This window comes from Anguilla rostrata, chromosome 3 (genome assembly GCF_018555375.3).
Source record: "Anguilla rostrata isolate EN2019 chromosome 3, ASM1855537v3, whole genome shotgun sequence".
NCBI classification, from domain to species: Eukaryota; Metazoa; Chordata; class Actinopteri; order Anguilliformes; family Anguillidae; genus Anguilla; species Anguilla rostrata.
In genome coordinates, this window is record NC_057935.1 from 16,920,228 (window position 1) to 16,930,971 (window position 10,744).

Genomic DNA, 10,744 nt, shown 5'->3' on the forward strand with positions numbered 1-10,744 from the left:
CTCTGATCAAGTGTCCTTTCCTTCAAGAAACTCTTTATGAGTCTCACCAACAATTCAATTTTTAAAACCCTTCACATATAAGAAATTTGCTGTAACTATGTATAATGATTGATCGATCACATCTGATATTAATATGGCTGCAGTGATGCGTAGTGGTCCGGTGGCAGGAAATATAGACTGAAGTTTGTGGATTAAAATACCAGATGGGGAACTACAGTCGTGGGGCACTTAACCAGAGTGTTTTCAGTGAATATTCAGCAGTGTAAATTGGTTTAGTTGGTAAGATAAGCTGTGTAAATCACTGTGGATTTGGGGGATCTCCTGAGAGCATGAATGGTAATGATAGTTTAGGTGTGGGAGAAAAACTGTCATCACTGGAGAAGCACACTGGCTCCCCCTGTTGAGTAGGCTATGTTGATGTTAGCTCCTGTAATTAGCGTTGGAATGTTTTAACATGGGCGATGCGAAGCAGTGCTTGAAGTCAGGCAGAGCTCCCAGGGTCTGTCACGTTTTTATAGCATCCTTTTAGATTTTTTTTAATTTTTTTTTTTTAGTTCTGCAGGTGTTTAATTACACAACAAATGAAAGTTATTTCTATTGGCGCTACATTTTCATGACAATGTACCTTTATTGCTTCGTTAGCAATAAAACAACTGAACTGCACAAAAATTCCTGAGTACTAGTGATGCATCAGCAAGCAACACTATTATCAGTTCAAAGGATGTGAAACTGAGTGGATCTGTTTTTTTTTCTTCTGAGAAGTCATTTCAGTTTCTCTTGTGCCCTCCATTTGACCTGGTCTCATTATGATAAGGGTGCTTATTGTTATCTGGGGGATTGTATTCCACTCAACTATGAGTGCTACAGAGCAAACATTTCAGTGTTAAATTAAGTTTTGACATAGAGTACATATCACTCTGATAGTGTACGTTTTGTGTGTGTTCGACCTGTATAAACCCGGTCAGAGCTGAAGTAACGCTGAAGTACTCACAGTTTACAGGGTGTATTAGGGCTCTCACTTGTCCCCCAACTCTCAAATATACTTTACTTAAAATATAACCATTCGAATACAGTATATTCTAAAATGTAATATTTAGATACAATTGGAAAATACTAGCCTACCACAAGCCTACACATTTAAAATAATTGTTGTGTGTGATGGTCTCTTGCTGTTCAGTGGGTAATGTGTGTGTGGATGAGGCAGAGAAAAGCATAGTCATGTGTGGCTGTTTATACACAGGCCATGTGAACTCATAGTACAGGGTACAGTTTACAAGTGGGCTTCAGATTGCTAGTCACCATTTCAGATCCATTTTGCAACTTCTGCAAACTACTCTGTCTGTTAAATCCTCTCATTAGCTGCACGGAACACTTTCCAAGCATTCCTAGATGTTAGGGAGACGTGCTATAATCTGCTCATTGACGGGCGCTTCAGAGTTTCCGGTCATGATGCTGCAGCTTTAGTGTTAATTGGCTCATTTGGGAACAAATAGCTTCTACAGAGAAGGCAATTGTTGCAGTAATGAGATCATGCGACAAGGGTGAGTGACGTCCATTACGGCTCTTAACGGTGGCCTCCCACACCATCCCACAGTATCACGCGTCTCCTAATTGCACCAATTGCTTTCTGCTTCGCTATCTCCTGACTGGTCTTTTTGCGTATTGCAAAAACTACTCCGTGGGGTGCTGTCCTTCAAAACAGTGTGCTGGGATAAACAGAACCGTGCCTCTTTCACCGAACCAAACGTGGCACCTGTTGATGTGCGGTTAGAGTGGATTCGTGCTGGAATGCCCTGGCAGGCTGCGTTGCCCTTTGCCGGGCATTTGTCTCCGTGACAACGTGCGTAGCCGTAGGCTCTCTGGTCTTGTGGTTCTGCGGTGCGGGAGCTGACCGGCTGAAGTCCGGATGTCTCGCCGATGGTTTGGCGTGTGGGAGGGGGGGGGGGGGGGGGGTCCCGTGATAGTCCTGGAGGTTCTCCGTAACGAGGTGATCCGGTGTCAGAGCGCCGCTAATAAAGATGTGCTGTTGTCCGCCGCTGTGCGCCGCAGCGTTTGCGTCTGGTGACTCACTGACATTTCGACCGTCGCCGTCCCCCTGGCCTTTAGTCTACCCAGTGACAGTTGTGGCATTTCATAAGACATTATTAATCATCCATGTTTCCCCCACAGTGTTTTGTAGCCGCGGCTGAAAGAAATGTAAAATAAATATATAAATAAAAAATTCCACAATCGTGTCCGTAGTTCTGTGTGCCCCTCCTGTACCGAGTGGTAAACCCATGCATGGGATGGTTGTTTTTTATGTTTGAGATTCTTTGCTTTTTCCCTTGTGAATACATATTGTGCTACCTAATCAGCTATTACCATATCTGAAGATGCCTGAACTTATGTCCTTTTTATGCTTTTTCACCCTTTTTTGGCCGAATGTAGTCGAATGCACCGTCATATGGATATTAGCGCCCATTGCTACAACCTAACCTCCATTATCGAATTAGGAGGTTACAGACAAACATGTGCTCTTCTCTGAAGCATGTGATGTCATCACCACCTTTTTGCGTGCCATGATTCAGAAGTCTGGCTGGCACAGACTTGAGTCAGAGGAAGACATTAAGGGTCTGATTTTCTAAGACCTTTAGCATGTGCAAAACCTTTTAGCACATGTAAAACTAATGATACAATCAGTGATTGGTGGAAAACAAATACCATGACAAATTATTGGTCATGTTATTGGTTTTGTGTGCCAGGTTGTTTTCTGTGCCAGCCTGACTTGCAAAGGTGCAGGTCATTGGATAGACTTAAAGGTGCCAGATCAATCAGCAGAGTTTTATAAGTGTCGACACTTGAGCCAAATGTTGCCCTGTGGAGCTGATGGCGAAGGTCAGTGCTGGTATGGGTCGGATTCAGTAACAGACCATGGAATCCATCCAGGATGGGCCTATCAGCACCCCTCAAGATATAGCCTATCTTAAGACTTTCAGACCCGTCTTGTAAGATGTGTGGAGACACACCATTAAGATGCCTGTGCAGATTAATTTGTGAAACTCTTTAATTCCCAACTGATTTATTGATTGATTTGCTGAATTTAAGCTGTGGCCTTACTGTTTGTGGCATGGCGTGTGCTCTCTTCTGCTTTGGTATGATTCCTTTGGCCCCTTCTGTGGAAAGTGCAACTGTTGACTGATGTGTAGCTGTACGGAAGCCCAGAATATTTCAGTCTGTGGTGCAGCACTCAGTCCCGATCGAGCTTTTCCTCCTCCCACGGACGTCTCCTGATTCAGCTGAAGGTGTGAGTCCGACCCCGCTGGAGGAGGAAGTGCGGGAGCCGACCCCAGCTGCAGCATTAGCCAACATTGAAGAGGCGCGCAGGGATTTCTGACTCCGCCATTTTGGTGATAATTGGCTGATTGATTAGAACCCCTTTTAGCTGATGGGCGTAGAGCTTTGAAGAGTTGCTGCCGCTGAAATGCAACTGTAGGGAAAGTGAGGGTAATGGATCCCAGGACAGTGTCCAATTCCCTACCTTTCTTTATGGCTGACATGTTCTGGACCCTCTCCGCTCAGCGAGAGGGATTCAGCTCGTAAAACGTATGCAAATGGAACGCGTCCCAAACGTGTGCTGGTGTGATGTACTGCCAAGGGGACTGGATTTGCATCAAGGAAGGCCTGCTGCTTCAGATCCAAGCTGGGGCACCCTTGAGCAATGAGCTCACCCTGAATTACTTCAGTAATAATGTCAGGCTGTGAAAGCAGGCGTGCGTAAAAGCTGTGTGGCAAATGGATAGCAGCATGTTAAATATAAAGTGTGCGAGTGAGTCATCCAGGATAAGGGGTACGCGCTGTAGAAATACAGCACTATGATGGTGTTCGGTTCTCTTTATGTTCAGTTCTCCTCTCCGCCTCCCGTCGTTGTTTCTAGACTGAGCCGGCCTCTGATGTGCGCTACATCGCCTGGGTAATCAGCCCTGTCAGCATTGCTGATCTGCTTCTCCTCGCTGCTCTTAAGAAGCAGAGAGTAGCGCCGCTCCGTGTGAACCTGATCGAGCTCCTCGGTAAAACGTCCCTCCTACGCCAAAGCGCGTTCCTCCTGGATGGTGTTTCGCCGCCCGCCGCTACTTTCTGGTCCGCTGCGCCGCGCGCTCGACGAAGCTGACGGCTTTGCGGCCGCCGGGCTTCGTTCGGAGACCTTGTCGTCCTCGTAGTGTTGACACTGGCGTGCTGCTTTCTGAGGCGCTGAGAGAACTCCTCTTGTCGGCGCTGAGGGCAGATGTGTATCTCCGCTGAGTATGAAGGGCCTGTCAGCCTGCTTTCGGGTGAACGCGAGGCCTTCGACAGCAGCCGGAGTTTATATTGCGCTCCCGGTAAAGTCTTCACTTCGGTCATTGACTGATGTCGTTAAAAAAACTGCGTTAAAAACCCAGGAACTGTCGAGGCGAGTGTGTCATCGCTGCGTCTGTCCATAAAAGTAAATACAGAAGCCTGCTGGCGAGCTCGTGAAAGTTTGGGAGTTACTGACGTGATGACCGCGGCAGAAGCTAAGTGCTAGCATTCCACGATCCTTCATTCTGCCGCGCTCTTTCTCCGTCTCTGTCCCCGTATCTGTCGGCGGTAACGGAGCGCGGCGAGGCCCCCCTCTGGCTGCCGGGCCCTGATGTGCAGGGCCCTTTGTGGAGGTGCCAGGTTTCGTCCTGTTCCCGTCACACGCCTCGAGTTGACGCTTGACGCTGACAAGCTGAGCGCTTTAAAGGAAAGCTCCCCCCTCCTTCTGTTGTTGTGCACGGATTCTGAGTCAAACACCGGCAGTAAAAATAAACCAGCGCGTGCGTGACGTGCGGAACGGAGGATGTGTCCCGCTTGCGTCCCCAGTCTCTCGTGCTGGCACCTGGGCGGAATTCGGCTTGACGAGCCGCTGCTGCGCTTGACAGGGCAAAGGCTGCTCTGTGGCACCAGCGATCGATGCTTCTTCGGCTGACTGAGGTGGTCTGGCGCCATGTCGTTCTGGTAACAGCAAGTGTAGGTCGCCGTATGGCTGTGTGCTGTGTGTCTACTCTTTAGTCAAGCCTACTCTTCCGGGCCGCAGTAACGTTCTGTGTGTGTGTGCGTGTGTTTGTGTGTGTGTGTATGTGTGTTTGTTTGAGAGAGAGCTATCAGATTTTGTGTGTCTTTGAGAGACAGAGAGAGAGAGAGAGAGGGAGCTATTTGATTTTGTGTGTGTGTGTGTGTGTGTGTATGTGTGTTTGTTTGTTTGAGAGAGAGATATCAGATTTTGTGTGTCTTTGAGAGAGAGAGAGAGGGAGCTATTTGATTTTGTGTGTGTGTGTATGTAGCAGGTTGCATATGCTCGTGCTACTCTTTTCTGAATGATTGCGTGTGTTTATGTAAATACCCGGTGTGATGTCACGCTGCCGGTCTCCCCCTTGGTTTTGTGGCAGTTGGAGGAGGGTAATCGGGCTCCACACCGGGGTTCAGAAGGGCTCGTCCTCAGGAGGAAGTGGAGGACGCAGGTCATTGGTGACCTTTACCAGCAGCCTCACACGTGGCCACAACCTCTCAGTTCGGTGTTTGTGAACGATGCCAGGACTGCTCCAGCGTATTCCCAGCACTAATCCACATCCAGCGCTCGCTTCATCTCTGCGTTTTATTCACTCATTACTCAGCTGTTCCTAAAGGGTTTACCTATGTGCTGGGCCCACAGTGGAGCCTGCAGCCTCAATTACACTTCTGCCTGCCCAACCTCTGCCTTGCCTCTGTTAATATCCTCTAAAAAATTCAGCCGCTCACATGAATGCTAATGAAGCACCTGTGCCCTCCTCCGTTCGAATGCCGGGGGAACATTTGCATTTTTGTTTAGCTGACAAGCGGGGCCTATTTTGAGCTGTTCTCCGCACTTATAATCGTTACGCAACCTCGTGCAGTTGGATGAAGAGGTTTTCTTTATTGCTGTGTGTGTGTGCGCGTGTGTGTGTCTCCGTGTGTGTGTCTGTGTCTGCATCTGTGTAGGTGTATGTGTTTAAAAGTTTGAAAATGTGGTATAATGTTTGATGTTGTGCATTAAAGTGAATAAAGAGAAAGGTATGAAAATGAATAAACAAGTTTCCATCATTTCAACGTAAGGCTCACAGTAATGAGCATATGAGCCTCATGATCTCTCTCTCTCTCCATCTCCCCTTCCTTTTTCCTCTCTCCCCCTCCCCCTCCCCCTCCAGGCCTGGGCAGGACGAAGAGGAAGACGAGCGCCCGCGACGCCTCGCCGACGCCCAGCACCGACGCCGAGTACCCGTCCAACGGGAGCAGCGGGGCGGAGCGCATCTACGACCTCAACATCCCGGCGCTGGTCAAGTTCGGCTACTGCGCGGAGCGGGAGGACGAGCTGACGCTGGTCAAGGGCACGCGGGTGGTGGTGATGGAGAAGTGCAGCGACGGCTGGTGGCGGGGCAGCTACTCGGGCCGGGTGGGCTGGTTCCCCTCCAACTACGTCCTGGAGGAGGGCGACGAGGCCTCGGCCGACCCCCCCGGCTTCCCGGGCTCGCGGGCGGGCGGGGGGGCGGCGCTGGCCAACGGGCAGGGCGGCGGGCGGGTCCTCCACGTGGTGCAGACCCTGTACCCCTTCAGCTCGGTGACGGAGGAGGAGCTGAACTTTGAGAAGGGGGAGACCATGGAGGTGGTGGAGAAGCCGGAGAACGACCCCGAGTGGTGGAGGTGCAAAAACGGGCGGGGCCAGGTGGGCCTGGTGCCCAAGAACTACGTGGTGGTGCTGAGCGACGGGCCGGCCCCCGGGGGGCCCGGCGGGGCCCCCCACTCCCCGCAGATCGGGCACACGGGGCCCGCGCGCACCGGCAAGTTCGCCGGCAAGGATTGGTACTACGGCAACGTGACGCGGCACCAGGCGGAGTGCGCGCTGAACGAGAGGGGGGCGGAGGGCGACTTCCTGGTGCGGGACAGCGAATCTTCGGTGAGTGCGATCGGGTGTCCAGGAGGAAGGGGGGGTGGTGGTTGGATCGAGCTTTCTGGGGCGTTATTGGGCGATGTGGCCGAGAGGGTGGGGTCTGAGGTTGGGCGGGCGGGGTCAGGAGCGTTGAGGGGAAGAGCATTGTGCCTCTGTGTATCGGGGAGGGAGGGAGGCTTCCTGGGACAGGACAGAGAGCCCACTCTGTAGAGATGGGATGTATTTGGGGGTTGTAATGGGATGGGGGCAGTACCGTAGGAGAACAAAGGTTTGCTCTCTTAAAAAATCATTGTATGCTCGTGCCATGAAGTGCAGAGTGAAAATGTCACCTTCAGCCCTAGAACTACAGAATGAAAGCACGCTTGCGCGTGCGGAGAGGAGAGAGCTATGCGTGCGGGTCGTTTCCGGGCGCTCGAGTGAGGGTCACCCGGCCCCGTGTGCGGGGGTCCCTTCGGAGAGAAAGCCGAAATCACGCAGACGGGTCGTAACCGGCCTTCGCTAGACTGACAGGCAGCGAGACCAACCGCACGCTCTGGCCCCAGGCCAGCCCCCAGGGCACTGCCTGTGAGCGCGGCCGACACCTAACACCAAGGTGGGCGGGGTCACGAGCGGGACGCGGCCTATCGCGCAGGGGCATTAAAGAGTTTCCCTTGCTTTCTGTGCTGGGGGCATTAATTTTACTCTGTTTCAGCTACATCCCGCTCAGTTACCTTTGTTTTACCTCCTTGCACTTCGGCCAAGGTAATAATGATCATTGTAAAGCTTTTCATTGTATTCATTTTATTGGCTAGACTGTTATCTAGGACACAGATTGTTCAGCTTACATTTATCTAGCATAGAATGTCTGTAAATTGTAAAGCTTTAAGTGTAAAGTGATTATTATTATTATTATTATTATTATTATTATCATCCATTTGTACCGCTGTTGAAGTTAAGTACTTCGCCCTGCAATAAGTTATAACAACAAATTGGTTCTAATGCTGAGCCCAACTGCTACTCATGACCTGCTGGTTACCTGGTTTCATTCCCTTAACAACTGCCCTGTTCTATTGTTATACTATAATTCAGTTTGCCTCAAAGAGATTCCAGTATTTCCCACAAAAACCGGAACCACATTTGCAGTGTGAACACATGGCGCCCCCTTTTGGCCGTAGTACAGAATAGTGTCTTGACAACCATTCCCAAACTTTTCTTTTCCAAGCACCCCTTTAGAAACCAAAGGCAATTTTCGACTCCAAGAGCAGATATCATAAAGCATTTTGTTATCATGAAAATGTCCTTAAAAATAGAGATTAAGTATTTTCTTGAGCTGTGAACTTGTAAACAAGAGTCAGGTTTCAGTCACAGGTGTCTATTGATTTACATTCAACCACTCTCTCCCTCCCTCTCTTTCTCTCCCTCCCTCCCTTCCTCCCTCCCTGTCTTTCCTTCTCTCTGCCTCTCTCTCCCTCTTTCCCTCCCTCTCTCCCTCTCTTTCCCTCACCCTTCCTCTCCTTCTCTCCCTCTCTTTCCCTCACCCTTCTCTCCCTCTTACCCTCCCTCTCTTTCCCTCTCCCTTCCTCTCTTTCCTTCCCTCCGTCTCTCTCCCTCCCTTCCTCCCTCCCTCTCTTTCCTTCTCTCTGCCTCTCTCTCCCTCTTTCCCTCCCTCTCTCCCTCTCTCTCCCTCTCTTTCCCTCTCCCTCCCTCTCTCTCCGTCTCTCCGTCTCTCTCCCTCTCCCTCCCTCTCTCCGTAGCCCAGTGATTTCTCGGTGTCCCTGAAGGCCCCGGGGAAGAACAAGCACTTCAAGGTGCAGCTGGCGGAGGGGGTGTACTGCATCGGGCAGCGGCGCTTCGGCACCATGGACCAGCTGGTGGAGCACTACAAGAAGGCGCCCATCTTCACCAGCGAGCACGGGGAGAAGCTGTACCTCGTCCGGCCGCTGCTGTGACCCCGCCCCCACGCCCCGCCCACGCCCCGCCCAGCGACAAGCCTTAGTTCTGGACTTTTCTCTTCGCCGAGCAGAGCGTCTCCAGGACCCCCCCCCCTTCCCTGTACACGCCCGATTTCAGTTTTAACCCCCCCCCGGGTGGACGGGGCCAGAGCCACGATGAGCCTGCTTCAGAGTCCGCCTCCAGGACCGCCTCCTCCTCGGCTCCGTCATTGGCCGCATTTCGTTTCATTTAATTTCATTTTAAATAGTCCACGCCTGTTTTTTGATTTAAGTTCATTTCAGCCTTTCCCCCACGATCTGATATATTTTTTTAAAACTATAGAAAGGTCTTCACCAAGTGACCGTTGTTCGCAGTCGCTCGATGCCTTGTCTGGTGACATTTGTTCTCCGAGTTGGAGAAAGCAGAGAAGGGAGTGTTTGTTGAACGGAGGGAAGAGAGAGTTGTGTTTTTTTTTGTTTTTTTTTTTAAATCCCCCATGATTCCAGTATTATCCACCTCCAGGTTCTCTTTGTTTCAAGCAGGTTTCTGTTACTTACAGTTCTTCTGTACCGCAACGCGCATAATCAGAATCTACAGGATCTTCTACGTGCCACACTGACCTCTGCGGTGTCCTTCCTGCAGGGTCATGACCTCTCCTCTCTGGGGCTGAAAGACTGCAGCATGACCGAGCGCTTCGTCACACCCAGGTTTTTACACTTCAGATATAGCGCTTTAATATACCGAAAGATTGTAGGGAGGAATAGACTTCAGATGTAGATAGAAAAACGAATCAAAAAATAATGATACGAAGAAGTGTTATTTTGCCAGAGTGGAGGAGGAGCTCCCTCTGGTGGACTTTCAGAGGAAGTGCAGCTCAAGCCCAAGCTGAGGAAGTTGAATGTTCGTCGACATACAACCAAATGTGCCACCCGTGATCTGCGCGTCTCCGTGCTCTACTACTCCCGCCAGTTCCACAGTTCTTCTCTATTTAACTCTCAGAGTAAAAAAAATGTATTTGTAGCATATTGTGGACACTAACTCAAGATTAGTAAAAAAAAAAAAAAAAAAAAGATATGGTTTTATTTGCATCGGCGATGTCTGTTTACCAATGAGCGTCTGTTGATCATCTGATTTCTGAGCTTTTTTAAGTATAATGTCTGAATGTTATTGAGGATCGTTATTTAATTCCCATTTCCACTGTATGTATATTTAAAAATAATAAGAAGAAATAAAAGGTGCATATATAAATCATTTAGATCTGACATTATGGTACTGTACCTCTGACAGTATGCTGAGAATGGAAATACTTTTGTTCAATTAAACGTTTTGCAAAACAACTGAATGTGACAATGAATTTTCCCTTTCTTGTGAATCACGGCATAATCAACCATTTTGTTAGATACCCACAGAAATACACAAGTCATCCATTTTATTTTTTCAAGTAGTATCATCATAAGATGGCTCCGTGTATTTAAATGCTTCTGTACCATCCCAAAACATTTCTATATGTCCCACATGTACATGCATTAATGTGTCTTCACCAACAGATGGCGGTCATGTTGCAGAAAACCTCAGAGGATATTGTCTGTTTAAATATGGCAGTTTGGAGACTGTTTGTCAGTACTTTATTTCTTGTCTGTTTGTGACAGTAGATTATCTGGATTCTGGAACAGGGGTGTGAGTCATTCATTTACAGGTTGCAGGAGGAACTAACTGCAAGTGCTATGCTGTGGTGTGATTTGCGATAGAGAGTGTGGTGTGTGATGAAGATCAGTTACCACAGCAAGATGATATGCATCGCAGTGAAAATGTTTCACAATCCACAAACTGCCATTTTGCATGGAAAAGAATGGTGTATCTCAGAACTGTCACAGAATAACAGGTGTGTGTATG

At 49.2% G+C, this 10,744-nt stretch overlaps 1 protein-coding gene across 3 annotated transcripts in view; it reads left to right on the top strand.

Moving 5' to 3' along the window:
- The window catches only part of LOC135250330 (cytoplasmic protein NCK2), a 62,277-nt gene extending 52,084 nt beyond the window's left edge, over positions 1-10,193 (top strand). For all 3 annotated transcript variants that reach the window (XM_064326527.1, XM_064326526.1, XM_064326525.1), the window contains 2 exons: positions 6,201-6,946; positions 8,674-10,193. In XM_064326527.1, coding sequence (XP_064182597.1) covers positions 6,201-6,946; positions 8,674-8,868 — 941 coding nt within the window. In that variant the 3' untranslated portion in view covers positions 8,869-10,193. The remainder of the gene's footprint in view (positions 1-6,200; positions 6,947-8,673) is intronic.
- The last annotated feature ends 551 nt before the right edge of the window (positions 10,194-10,744 follow it).